The 15,186-nt window shown below is 39.8% G+C and overlaps 1 protein-coding gene across 1 annotated transcript in view; it reads right to left on the bottom strand.

Annotated features, from left to right (window-relative positions):
• The window catches only part of TNIP3 (TNFAIP3 interacting protein 3), a 120,271-nt gene that overhangs the window by 59,317 nt on the left and 45,768 nt on the right, over positions 1–15,186 (bottom strand). The window contains exon 3 of the mRNA XM_061421202.1: positions 3,276–3,393. Within this exon, the coding sequence (XP_061277186.1) occupies positions 3,276–3,393 (118 nt within the window). The remainder of the gene's footprint in view (positions 1–3,275; positions 3,394–15,186) is intronic.

Raw genomic sequence — 15,186 nt, 5'->3', positions numbered from 1 at the left:
GGATTTATCAAGGTGGAGCTTGTGAATCCATGGGTTTATCAAGATAGAGCTTGTGAGTGGTATGACAAGTGGTTGGAAAAACTTGGATGTCATGATCAACGTTGGCTAGGATGTGAAAGAGTGAATTAGAACATTGCTCATAATGTGCGAGGAGGGAGGGAGGGATTAATTAAGACTTTGGGATTTATAGATACACAATGCTATGTATAAAATAGATAAACAAGAAGGACCTACAATATAGCACTTGGAACTATATTCAATATCTTGTAATTACCTATAATGGAAAAGAACCTGAAAAGAATATAGACATATAACTCTGCTGTACACCTGGAACTAACACAACAAGTACACTTCAATAAAAGTTAATAAATAAAATAAAATCATACTTAATGGTGAACAAAGAACATTACCCATAAAATAGTATGAAGTCTCAATATTTAAAAGTTGAGGAGAATTAAGCCGGTAAGAAGTGATGGGGAGACTGAAGATTTAGGAGCCCAAATGCTCGTTAGTGACTGGTCTTATACAGTGGTCCTCACTGTGCCCCAGGAACTCTTTTTAGCTTTGCCCCTCTCTCCCGTCTCTGTCTCTCAGTGGCCATTTCATGTGTGTGTGTGCTCAGGCACTCAGTTGTGTCTGACTCTCTGTCACCCCACAGACTGTAGCCTGGCAGGCTCCTCTGCTCATAGAATTTTTCCAGGCAAGAATACTGGAGTGGGTTGCCGTTTCCTTCTCCAATGGATCTTCCCGCCCGACGGATCAAACCCCCATCTCTTGAATTGCAGGCAGATTCTCTACCGCTAGAGCCACGTGGGTATCTTCCCTGTTTTAACCACTGGACTTCACCTTTACTCTCTCATTCTCTGTAGATGTCTTCACCTTACATTTCACAAAGCAAACAAGACAAAACAAGAACCAGCCAGATGCCTGCTCTCCTTTGCCTGGAAATGTATAGGATGATGAGCAAGTTTCATCAAGGAAGAGATAGGGGAAACTATTTTAAAGAGACAGAGAAGTTCCAGTCAAGTCCCCAGAAGACAGGGAACTAGTTGCCAAGAGGGTGGCAATAGGGCTGTGAGGTTTTTGCCATACAAGGAGGGATCCAGAGAACAAGTGAGCAGAATGTGCAGGGAAGCCAGTCATGAGCGAAAGAGTCTTAGGGGTTGATAAATAGAGAATAAGAGGATCAGGCTTCTGGAGGGGATTCAAATTCTCATCATTAAATTTCTTTTTGGTGCTAAAGTAGATGGCCACTACAAAAAAGCATTTCCATGAAGGAAGGAAGTCTTAACTGGGAGTTAGAGGCATGTGTATGAGAGTGGGGGTGGGGATGAAAAGAGAAGGAAGGAAGTGGAGAGAAAAGCCTTTTTGGCCCCTCATCATTAGCAGAAAGGCATTTCTCACTTTGAAAACAAATGCTTCTTTTTCAGGGAGAAGTGGAAAGAACGTACACAATACTATTTGTTCATTAAGTGAATGAAAGAGGTATAGGAGGATCCATAACGAATTACTAAGTGAGAAAAGTGTTTGACAGAACAGTGTGCATGTGTGAGTATGTGTGTCAGAGAGAGTATGAATGTGTGTGTGTGCGTATGTGTGTCAGTGTGAACGTGAGTGTGTGTGAGTATGTGTGTCAGAGAGAGAGAGAGTATGAATGTGAGTGTGTGTGTGTGTGAGAGTATGTGTGTCAGTGTGAATGTGAGTGTGTGTGTGAGAGTATGTGTGTCAGAGAGAGTGTGAATGTTCGTGTGTTAGAGAGTATATGTGTCAGTGTGAATGTGAGTGTGTGTGTGTATCTGTGTCAGAGAGAATGTGAGTGTGTGTGTGAGAGAGTATGTGTGTCAGTGTGAATGTGAGTGTGTGTGTGAGAGTATGTGTATCAGAGAGTGTGAATGTTCATGTGTCAGAGAGTATGTGTGTCAGTATGAATGTGAGTGTGTGTGTGAGAGTATGTGTGTCAGAGAGTGTGAATGTTCATGTGTCAGAGAGTATGTGTGTCAGTATGAATGTGAGTGTGTGTGTGAGACAGTATGTGTGTCAGTGTGAATGTGAGTGCGTGTGTGAGAGTATGTGTGTCAGAGAGTGAATGTTCGTGTGTCAGAGAGTATGTGTGTCAGTGTGAATGTGAGTGTGTGTGAGTATGTGTGTCAGAGAGAGAGAGTATGAATGTGAGTGTGTATATGTGTCAGAGAGAGAGAGTGTGAATGTGAGTGTGTGTGTGTGTCAGAGAGAGAGTGTGAATGTAAGTGTGTATGTGTGAGACAGAGTATGTGTATCAGTGTGAATGTGAGTGTGTGTGTGTGTGTCAGAGAGAGAGAGAGGGCCAGAAGGAGACACACAGATCTCAATGCTAAGCAAGGCTCTCTAGGAGCAGTGGGCATGGAGGGGATTTCAGAGGCTGATCCACGTTTGGTGAGGCCTGAGGCAACCTCGCAAATTAATTATGAAAGACAATGTTTGAAAAAAAAAAAAAAAAGAAAGACAATGTTTGTTTAGGGGACTGCAAACTCCATTAGCTCCACAATAAATTTCTCTATACATGATTTCTATAGTTTTCTCTATGCTTAGTGTAGCTTTTCCACAACGAGCCTGGATCATTTTAGAACTAAGAAACCAAAGCAGAAGTTATGTAAATATTTTTAAGGTCAGCCACATTCTCTAATTTACTTAATTTAGATTTATTTTGAAGTGATCATTAGAGACAGTTTCTAATTGGAAGGACTGCAGAGCTTAAGAGTTTGTGATGTCATTCATGATGTATTTCTAGAAAGGTATCTGCAAAATTCCTAGCTTGAGCTTACCCTTGAATTCTATTTGTTACATAAAGCACCATAGATAAATATCCTGAAACAAGAGAAAATTCAAAGAACTTATCTAATCAGGAAAATCTTGTTTTTTTTCCTTTAAAAAATGGGCATGAATTGTGTGGATTTTAGTAACCCAATGTAAGTGAGTTTGCATACATTAGGTTAGCTCCTCCCAATAAAAGAGTTGTTGCTGCATTAAGCACTCTTTCTAATAGCGTGAGCTCCACCTCCCTTTCCTGTAATGACGGTCCCTTGATATCACACTTTAAACTGGAAGGAGCTTCTGTGGAGGGTTTTTTTAGTAACAGGAAGTGACTGTGTAAGAGAAGTTTGCACGGGCTCACTTTGTCCTCTCAGTCATCAAGGAAGTGCCTTACTGGAAATGATTCAGGGACTCTCCCCGTGCGTTCTTCTCAGTGACCACGCTGCTGAAGGGTATATTGAGAAAAAGCAGAAGGTTTTCCTTACCTTCACAGAACAGGGACTTCTATGACTCGACGTGGCCCCCAGGCTGACCCCTCTGGGATCAGAAGTATTCCTCTCAATCAGACTGAGGATTTTATTATCCAGCTCCATGCTTTCACACCTGCCCCCGGGGGACATGGGAAAGCCACATTTTACAAAGGTAATTAAAAATTATTATGTTCGTGAGTGACATGGAGGTGTTATTTATGTATGATGCCCCCCACCCCTAGAATTTCCAGGTCTCTAATCTCATATTCATTAGTTGCTGCCGTTAGAGAACTTTAAAGAGTATTGGAGTTTAAGTTTCACTTACCCGCACATTTATTCTAAGTAATCTAGTAAGATACAAACAAGTTGAGGGATTTTTCACAGGCTGATAACAATGACCAGAACTAAACACTCCCAGGAAGGCAGGTGCTTTACATTCATTTTCTTATTCAGTGGGTACAATTCATTACAGTAGTCAGCATTTACCTGCATTTTACGGATGAGCAAACTTGGATTTAGTAACTAACTTACTGATTTATGCGAAGTCAAACCCCAAAACAGTGGCAGGGCCAAGATCACACTCAGATGTGTAGGATTCTATAGCTTGTCTCTTGGCCATTTTTGCTCTATGTCTTCAATGAACTGACAACAAATCCCTAGGATTATTTGCCACCAAATAGAAATATCATATCAGAGTCAAAGGGTATCTGGAAGTTACCTTAAAAAGAAGCTAGTCCAACCTGCAACATTTATCTGAGAACCAGAATGAATTGCTTACATTCCCATGACTATTAACTGATAATGTAAAAATTTAAATCAGATTTTCTGACTCTAGTCCATTTTTCTTTCGGTTGTATCATGCTGACATGATGGAGAAATCGTCTCATTAAAAACAGAATTCAAGAGAAAAATGTATTCGTTATGTTATTTTTCTTTACATTTGTTTTGTCTTCCTCATCATTTTTCATCCCCTGAAAACAACCCCTTGAATTGGGGTAGGGATTTTTTTCAGGAATACTTCTCAAAGTTGTCTCCAAGTAAAATAAATAGGTGGATGATCTAATCACATGATGTGGCAGAGGTTACTTGGGCTGTCTGTCCAACCCTCTACCTTCTTTGAGAGTGGGTCCCAGGCAGAGGCTTTGACAGCCATGCTTGTTGATACTACTTGACCTCATTTCCTTGGTTATAGCTGATTGGGCCAAGAGTAAATAACTGATTCCAGCCTGGCCAGTGAGATTCTCTTCTGTGTGCAGAGAGAGCTAAGAATGAAGCAGCTGGGTAGGGAAATGCAGAGCTGTGAGATGGAAAGTCTTCGCAATTTTCTAGTCTTGAATCAACCCTAAGCCATGACTACCTTCCTACCCTATATTCTGCTAATTACCCCATATCTTTTATAATGAATTATTTGTCTTTTCTTAAGCTAGCTTTTTGGTGTCTGTTATTGGTACTAGGAAAAAACCCTCTGAATAATACACCTGAACCCTCATATTTCTATTTATACTTTCCTCAGGCTGTGGAATATCTGTGCCTCATGGCCCACATGCGATGTCACCATATAGAACTACTGGGTGTAACCCTTCATGGCCCCAAAGCTTATATACGTGTAGTATCAAGTTTGTTAGCCTATGCCCAGCGTTTCCTGCAATCCTCTGAGTCTCAAAATTCCTTTAATAAGTGCCCCAAATCCTTCAGGTTAATTACATTACCAATTAATTAATTAGTCCAATGGAATTGGACTAGACTGATTGTTAAGCCTCTGAGGCAGCTTTCCTGACCTATTCTGAACCAGACTTGCCTGCCAAGAGGTCACAACTCTTTCTGGTGTTACATTCCGTTGTGACAAACATGTTATTGAGCCCAAACCCCAGAGGGGATCATTTTGATACGACCCTCTGTGACCTCCAAAACCCCAAATGACCAGCTCCTGTGCTCCGTTTCTGAGCTCGTATCATCCACTCCCCTCCGCCTTGCCTCTCCAGGCGCACTTAGCCCATCACAGAACACGCCAGTGTGCTTCCCACACAGGAGCTCGGTGTCTGCACTTTCCTCCATGCGTCTTGCTTCCCCCACGCCCTTCAGAGTCTGTCTCAAATGTTACTTTATTAAGAAAACCTCTGCTGATGAACTTATTTAAAATGGCTTTTCATACCCATTACTACTGGCCTTTAATTCTAATTTTCTCCTTATAATTTTTTATGATCTTGATTTCTTATTTGTTTACTCTTCTCCCCAGACCCCATACAGGCTTAATATATGTCCCATGAAAGAACGGCATTTGTCTGCTTTTATTTGTTGCCCTGTTTCTTGGCACATAGTATGACCTCTCTCCATAAATATTTGTTGTTGAATAAATATGACTGTGTGATGAAGTTTAATTCAAAACATTAACTCAAATCTAACACTTAATTAGATGCTTATTTAAAATGTATGCAAATAACCTCAAAGAACTGATAAAGTTGGGACACAAAGGAAGCATTAACAGAGGCTCTAAAACTCTGCTTTCTTCTCTAGTTCACTAAATAATTGCATGCAACAAAGTTATAGTCTAATATGACATTATGACCCAAGGTTTGGAGTAGAGTAAAAAGAAGAAGCCACCTAAAAGGCCATCACTACCAAACGTTTAAACACAAACAGAACAAAGCCTTCGAAACTTTGCATTAGTTTCACTGGGTATGTATTATCCTCACCCGGGATCTGTTCACTGATTCTGTAATACTTAGCTGATTAGGTCAGGAGTATGGCTCCAGATGTCTTTGCTCAGGGCCCTACCCCTTAATCATCCTGATTTTTCAATTAAACTTGAGCCTTAGTGAAGTTAAATACCTTTTCTTAAGGTCACTTGACTTATAAGGGGCAGGATAAGAATGTGTTCTGACACCCATGACTTTTTAATCTACTTTTGAGTTGCTAGTGAATTGTCACTACAGCAGGACTATAGAGGACTGTTTTATTCCCAAATAACTGGGCTCAGGTTTTCCACTGTGAGGGGCATTTCTGCTTTAGTTCCAAAGAAAACAACCTATCATTGCCCACACTGAAAGTCAGCTGAGTTACAGAGTCAGATATCAGGAGAGGCTTGGGAGACAAGCTATGAGGACCACGTGCTTCACCAATGGCCTTTTAGGTGGCTCCTTGTTTTTCTCAGTTGGGAACTATAGATCAGGAGCCAGGATGAGAGGCAGGGGTCCATGAGTTACCCCAAGTCAAATTAAGTACAAAACTATATTATATCTGTTATATGTTCAATGTCTCTTTCTGAAGAGAGGGTCAAAATCTTTTTGACCTTCCTAAAAATGTCAAAGAATGCTCAAACTACTGCACAATTGCACTCATCTCACACGCTAGTAAAGTAATGCTCAAAATTCTCCAAGCCAGGCTTCAGCAATATGTAAACCGTGAACTTCCTGAGGTTCAAGCTGGTTTTAGAAAAGGCAGAGGAACCAGAGATCAAATTGCCAACATCCGCTGGATCATGGAAAAAGCAAGAGAGTTCCAGAAAAACATATTTCTGCTTTATTGACTATGCCGAAGCCTTTGACTGTGTAGATCACAACAAATTGTGGAAAATTCTTCAAGAAATGGGGATACCAGACCACTTGACTTGCTTCCTGAGAAATCTGTATGTAGGTCAAGAAGCAACAGTTAGAACTGGACATGGAACAACAGACTGGTTCCAAATAGGAAAAGGAGTACATCAAAGCTGTATATTGTCACCCTGCTTATTTAACTTATATGCAGAGTACATCATGATAAATGATGGGCTGGAGGAAGCACAAGCTGGAATCAAGATTGCCGGGAGAAATATCAATAACTTTATATATGCAGATGACACCACTCTTATGGCAGAAAGTGAAGAAGAACTAAAGAACCTCTTGATGAACGTGAAAGAGGAGAGTGAAAAAGTTGGCTTAAAACTAAACATTCATAAAACTAAGATCATGGCATCCGGTCTCATCACTTCATGGCAAATAGATGGGGAAACAATGGAAACAGGGAGAGACTTTACTTTTTTGGGCTCCAAAATCACTACAGATGGTGACTACAGCCATGAAATTAAAAGACACTTGCTCCTTGAAAGAAAAACTATGACCAACCTAGACAGTATATTAAAAAGCAGAGACATCACTTTGTCAACAAAGGTCCCTCTAGTCAAGGCTAAGGTTTTTCCAGTAGTCATGTATAGGATATAAGAGTTGAACTATAAAGAAAGATGAGCACTGAAGAATTGATGCTTTTGAACTGTGCTGTTGAGGAAGACTCTTGAGAGTCCCTTGGACTGCAAGGAGATCCAACCAGTCCATCCTAAAGGAGATAAGCCCTGGGTGTTCATTGGAGGGACTGATGTTGAAGCTGAAACTCCAGTACTTTGGCCACCTGATGCAAAGAGCTGACTCATTTGAAAAGACCTTGATGCTGGGAAAGATTGAGGGCAGGGGGAGAAGGGGACAACAGAGGATGAGATGGTTGGATGGCATCACCAACTCAACGGACATGGGTTTGGGTAAACTCAGGGAGTTTTTGATGGACAGGGAGGCCTGGCATTCTGCGGTTCATGGGGTCGCAGAGTCGGACACGACTGAGTGACTGAACTGAATTGAACTGAAAAAGGTAATAATCACTGACCCATTTTAAGTTATCGCCATGAGCGGCCAGTTTAAATTCAAATCTTACTGTGGCTTTCTTTGTCTAAGAGTACACTTTGATTTAAAAAAATGTATTTTTTTTTTTTACCATGGAAAAACTATGAAAATTTTATAAAATGACCCCTTGAATTAAATACTATTAAATAAATCTTTATTTGAGGTGGCCTCCTTGTGACATTTCAAGTGAACAGAGAATTATAGAGGCAGTATTCTTGGGCTAAGAGTTTTCCAAGTTGATGGTGACAAAGAAGTCTAGTAAGTCCCTGTTAGACCCTTTGCTTACTCATTGCTTGCTTTAAACTTACATGGATATAAACTTCCTGTGTTACTGTTGTTCCTTCTTACCCATCACTCAAAGAATAAATCAGCCTAGAAAGCTAATAGAAATGATATTAATATGAATTATTTTTTACCTATAGGATAGTAGGTTAGGCCAATGTGACTATGAAGCTTATTTTACAAATAGTTTTCCCTAATTTACGTATGATTTCTGAACTCTTTTCCCCCTAGACTACCACTGAGAGGTAACAATCTGCCCAGTAACCCAGCAATTGGAGGAATCAGAGAAAGAGGTGTATCAGAGAAAGTATATTTGGAGCCCTCAGACTTTTATTACACATTCAAGGGTCTTCAGTGCAAACACCTCCCCAAAAAATTATCCGATAAAGTGAAGTCTTTTTATGCCATTGTTTAATAGGCTCATTTAAGGATAATTTAATTATTTAAATTCTACTATTTGATTAGAGCCAAGACATTGTTAATTTGTAGAATCCTCTCTGATAGAAAAGAATCTCAAGTTTATGGCTTACTGCCTCTTAGGGCATTACCATTTTTGTATCTAGTCTAGCATCTTATTCTAACATTCCTTTATTAAATTGCCTGTAAATCCCCAACTCTTCAAATGTTCTTTGAATGCAAACCTCATTAATGAGCTGAATTAAAACTGTGGACATATGTTCATTTTATATTGTAGAACAGTCGTGGTTTTAACTCTTTGTGCCTTGTATATTAGCAACGCTGGATATCTATACTTTAAACCATGGAATGTCCAGTCACTGAAAGTGACTGCTGGGGAGCACACAGCCCCAAAGCCCCAGACTTGGTTTTTATGGTTACATGCTATAGTTGCCTCATTAGTACATGCAAGAAGTATAAACTCCTAAGGAAAACAAGTACACTCAGCAGAGAAAACAGAAGCCACAATCTTGGGAATAACCTGAAGATTATTTAATTTCTCTCTTGCATTTGGAAGACAGAGAAATGAGACTCAGAGGGGTTAAGTGGCAGATAGCAACGCCAAGGCAAGAATTAAGGAGACTAGTGTTCCTTTTTCCTCAAATGTCCACATTTCCTCCCAGCCTGCCACCAACGTCGCATGTTATGCTTTGATGTTAAATCATAAGCCAAGTCTTTTTAAGGAAGATTCTGAAGAACAAAGCATATTTTCAAATATAAGACAAGGATCAATCAATAGCATGTTCTTCTATCATGGAAAAGTTTCCATATGTTCAAAAACCGGGACTGCAACCTCTAGAGACACAGAATGAGCAGTGTTGTCTGAAATACTACAATCAAGCCATGACTTTTAGGTTTTACTTTTTGTTACTGTGATTAGTAGTCTGAGCATGCTCCTGGCTATTGGTGGGAGGAAGAAATTACTCAATAAAGAAATTACTCTGTATAAATGTGTTTTAGATCCAGAAGGCATGGTATCTGAATTATTTTAGTAATTGGGAGCTCTAACAGTTGTGTGGCTTAAGGAGGTAATAGAAGAGAAAAGGTTTGCTCACAAAATTTTCAAAGTAGCATTGGCCTTAGGCAAGAATGAATATTTCAAGAGTTTAACCCAAGGTTATGTAGCTTAATAATTTTTAAAAGTGTCTAAATGTGGTTTTCGCATGTCTGAAAAGAGAGCCTAGAGAATGGCGATATTGCTTACACATGAACTCTGTGACTGCCCTCAGCCTGCATACCTGTCTATTGCACCGCTGCTTTTGTGATGTGCCAAGTCGCTGAGCTGATGCCACAGCCCTCTGCCAAAACTCTTGCGGCGGTGCTCTGGGGGAGCGCGCGGGCAGGGGAGCCAGATTGGACCGAGATAAAGTGCGGCTGCAGGTGCTGTTCAGACCGCGAAAGGTTACAGGTGAGCACAGTTCTGGAGAAACCACATCCTCTTACAACTATCCTGCTGCGATGAGGTTTGGCCTTCTTACTGGGACTGCTCTGAGCAAGTGAAACATTCTCGTTCACAAGGGCAGAATGACAGGTTGAGACAGGATACAGCATCGATGACTATACACTGTTTCGATAAGAGATACTGTGATACATGCAAGCCTTGGCATTTTTTTCTGGCTAAATGTTAGCCATGGTGCAGTTCTCACCTTAAGTATGGGAGGGTGACATAAAATGTTCTAACTATGTATTTCCATAGCAACCTGCATTTGCTACATTAGGCTGCTAATTACACTTGATTGTAATTGCGCGTTTGCTCTTTTAGATTAGAAACCCTGAAGGCAGGCACGCGTTTAGCTTGCTGATATCACTGTGCCTCCAGAGCCTCACAATGATCATTAAATGTTTGACAAGAGAACAAGTAGTCAGGAACAACTAGGACTGAGGTCAGCAAGGATACCAAGGAATCCTGAAGGCAGGGATGCTTGGAGTACAACGTCATGGGTAGGTTGCTCATCAGTTCTCTCTAGATGCCTTCTCTCCATGGAGTCCGTGTGATTTCTTCCCTCCTCATCTCAGTACTTCTGCCTGTGGGAGAAGGAGCTGAGGAAGTCCTAACAGCTATGAAGACTGTAAGAGGAGACCTTTCTGCTGCAAGCCATAGAGCTTTAGGCATCAGCAAGCAGGGTGCATGCGTGCTAACATGCTTCAGTCGTGTTCAACTCTTTGCCACCCTAGGGACTGTAGCCTGCCAGGCTCCTCTGTCCATGGGATGCTCCAGGCAAGAATACTGGAGTGGTTGCCATGCCCTCCTCCAGGGGATCTTTCCAACCCAGGGATCAAACCCATGTCTTACATCTCCTGCACTGGCAGATGGGTTCTTTTTGGCTTCCCTGGTGGCTCAGACGGTAAAGCCACCTGAAAAAAGGGAGACTCTGGCTTAATCCCTGGGTTGAGAAGATCCCCTGGAGAAGGGAATGGCAACCCACTCCAGCATTCTTGCCTGGAGAATCCCATGGACAGCGGAGTCTGGAGGGCTACAGTCTGTGGGGTTGCACAGAGTGGGGCACGACTAACACATACACAGTGCCACCTGGGAAGCCCCAGCAAACAGGGTCCTGGAGGGACTTCAGAGCTGAGGGGTCCAGTTCCCTGGAATCAAGCTGTAGTCAGGTAGATGCTTGAGAAGTATAAATAAGGATAAAATCTTGTCCAAGAGCAAGTAGTAAGCATGATTCTCTCCTCTCCTAACAAGCTCTGAGTTTTTAAGAGAAAAATGACCCTGTTTTTAGATATTAGATCTGCTGGATAGGCTGACATTGGAATACCAGAGTTTGTTACGATGTGAGTTTCTCTATAGGGACAGCAGAAGAGCAAAGAAGTCATCCAAATATTGCTATGCTACCATTTATTACAGGGTTGAAAATACACAAAATAGCACCCTCTAACCGGGCTACAGGAAGGAGGTAGCTTGAGAATTTTATGGGTCAATAGGAGTAGATTCTGTGGTGTTTTGTTATTATTGTTGTTTCAATATGGCATATTACCATCAAGATTGTTTTTTATTTATATAAAATTCCATTCTTTTGAAGAAGCAGAGAGTATAAAAAGTGAATACTCTTATTAAAGATTCAGGTGATAGGAAACATAATTCTCAACCAGCATTGTAAATAAGTTAAACCTCTGTTTTTATGTCAAGAAAACCTTGGCACTTACTCTAACATTTGTATCATGTGGTTAATGCTTTTGTACACTGTCTGCAGAGGAAATATGCTCATATTGATTTATTGAAAACAAAATTGAACATGCAGAGCAAAATTATAAATTTTATTGTGAATGTGGAACAATGGCAGAGTATGCCACCCCAAAATATGTCACTTCAGCATAACGATTATTTTGAACAAAAGATACTTGAAAAACAGCAGATACAAAAAATCATTCTGATCTCCCCCCTTTCTTCCTGCAAACAGGAGATAAAATTAGCTTGTGAAAGATGCCCTCCCTATACTAGGAAGAAAGAAGCATGTTTATGATCAAGGATGGGAAATTAAGAAGAGGAATCCATATGAACAGACTTCATTAAAATAATTCTTATCTTCCTTTAGCCTCTTCATAAGTTACAGTTACTTTTCCACAATTGTCTTTCTCTGATCAGTTTAGTACAAAAGTATTTAGATTTTGCCACTTCTTCAGGTCTTCATTTCCCAAGAGGGCTCCCATGTCACAGAAAATTTGTGAGCTTGTCTCCTATTAAGCTGTTTTTTCTTACAGAGCCCAGACAAAAATTTTCCTCCTCTACACTGTTCTTGGAAATAAGCATTTCAGCAGGAACATTATATATTTTATAATTGTGTCTATATCAAAAAAGCAAAGTAGAAAATTAGAGCAGGTTATATTCATGTGAATATAACCACATTTTGGTGTCAACTATAATTTTCCTTTAATTTATCAAAATGTATTGCTCAGATCTGTACATAATACCAAGTTATGACATTCTCTAGGAAGATTCGGAGAAGGCAATGGCACCCCACTCCAGTACTCTTGCCTGGAAAATCCCATGGATGGGGGAGCCTGGTAGGCTGTAGTACATGGGGTCACTAAGAGTCGGACACGACTGAGCGACTTCCCTTTCACTTTTCACTTTCATGCATTGGAGAAGGAAATGGCAACCCACTCCAGTGTTCTTGCCTGGAGAATCCCAGGGACGGGGGAGCCTGGTGGGCTGCCGTCTATGGGGTCGCACAGAGTCGGACACAACTGAAGCAACTTAGCAGCTAGGAGGATTGGAAGACTAAATTTTAAGTCATGTCCAATAATTATAATATTTTCCTCAGTATCGCATTGCTATTTAATATTGACTGTGTGGATTTAGGTAAAAATATCATCAAATAAAACAATATGATCTTAAAATTATTCTCTAAAATCTATATTGTTAAAGTTGAATTTCATTGGGACAAATATTTGAAAGGACTTTTTTCTTAAGGAACAGCCATTGGCAAAAAAGACTTTATTCAAATTATTTTAAATTATTGCAAAGGAGGTGAGAAAGTGATACTTCTAATAACTATATCTGAAGTATTGAATACTTTAGACGCCATATTCTTGAGAGCTATATAAAATTTTTATGATAAGAGAAATAGTTTACCTTTCTCTTTGATTGCTCATTAAGTAATATTTATTTAAACTCTATCGGTTTAAATGTGGATTTTTTACACCTGTGTTGGAGTTTCAAGACGTGACTACAGTTCTTGATTTTAATCCACCAGCAGCTTTGAAGTTTGCGGCAGCACATATGAAGGTTCAGAGCCAAGTGGAGACCTCCCAGTGAGGCAGCTTCCAAGCTGAATCCACAATGGATTCATCTATAGATGGTGAGGAAATAATGGGATAAATTATGGAGGCATTTCTTCTGCATGAAATTTTGGGGAGATTTTGAATTTGCTAACAGCTTTACCAAAAGTCACAAACTAACATACGATAATTTGATGTCTTGTCTTGTGATCACATGTCCCAATTCTTTTGTTTAGCTGATAAAATGGAAGCCACTTTTTTTTGTTGGATTGCTTGCATTAGTTTTGTTAGAGGTGGCACACAATACATGGAAATCATGATGAGTTATTAGTATGTGTACAGTTGTTTAGTGGCTAAGTTGTGTCTGATTCCTTTCCGACTCTATGAATTCCAGTCTGCCGGGGTCCTCTGTCCATGAGATTTCCCAGGCAAGATTACTGGAGTGGGTTGCCATTTCCTTCTCCAGGGGATCTTCCCGACCCACAGATTGAACCCGACCCACAGAACTCATGGAACTCACCTGTATTGACAGGTGAGTTCTTTAACCACTGAGCCACCAGGGAAGCTCATGTGCAGAGTAAAGCCTACATATTTAAAGAGAACTGCTTCTGAAAACTTTACACGGAGATACAGATAGGTTCACTTGCAGCTGGAAACATTGGATTGTATTGATTAAATGGTGCCTCTAGAGGGCAGTCTGCATTCAGTTCAGGTAGAAACTATAGTTTTCTGACGTTGCCCACATTTTCTGTTGATATTGACTTTGAATTTTGAGTTCAGGAGAGAGAAATGTGTGGTGTGCACATTTGTACCAATTGTAGTTTGCTTCCTTTTTTTTTTTTTTTTACTGAATTTAAAATTTAAAAATAATTTTTAATTATTTTTTAATATGTTTTTAAACTTTGCAGTCATTGTTTAACATTTATATAATAGACTTACACCAAGTAGCTTTCCTCCTATAGTGGTACATAAGTTTTGTTAAAGATTGCAATGATCTATATTCCTTCCTTCCTTCCTGTATTTCTTTCTTTCTTTCACAATGTTCATATGCAGGTGAAAATGATGAGCCTAGAATTTCTTTTTGTGCCAGAATTAGGAAATATTAAAGAACTGGTTAGATTTGGGACAATTTCAGCATCAAAGTAAGTAATAATAAAATGCATTGTAACTCATTAAATAAAATAGGATTGGTTAACATATACTGATAAAAATTTAGAAATAGACATAAATAGGGACAGAAGAAATCTTTTCTTTACATTAGAATAGTGACTAATAAATGTAGAAGAAATTATGGTACTAAAAAATCACTATTTGGCAGCCAGCACAGTATAATTTAAATAGAAATCTCAATGGATGCTAAAACTCGTGCCTGAAATTTTGATGAGGAATGGGATCTTTACATAATTTCACAGGATCTCCCTCCCCCAGTACTTAGTGAATACTAAAAGAAATACTGAAGAATAACTTTACATTGGAGAATCTTGGCAGATTCCACCTGAATGAAATGATCAAGATTAAAATCACCTGTAGTGAGAAGAATCCAGACATCTGATAAGATGCCTTCAGGAACACAGCTTCACATTGTGGTATTCCTGCTGAAAATGTGTAAACTGTCAGGTCAAGAAAATTAAGCAAAGACTGGGGAGCTGTTCCAGATTGAAAGAGGCTAAAACTCATGAAAGACTACATGCAGTCTCTGATCCTGGGTTCTATCCTTCTTTTTTGTAGGAAGGACACGAACAGAATAACTGGCAAAACATTGAATTTAGTATTATATGGTAGTATTTTAGCAGTGTTCATTTTCTGATTTTGAT

Source organism: Bos javanicus, chromosome 6, assembly GCF_032452875.1.
Source record: "Bos javanicus breed banteng chromosome 6, ARS-OSU_banteng_1.0, whole genome shotgun sequence".
NCBI classification, from domain to species: Eukaryota; Metazoa; Chordata; class Mammalia; order Artiodactyla; family Bovidae; genus Bos; species Bos javanicus.
This window is presented reverse-complemented; position numbering and strand designations above follow the sequence as displayed.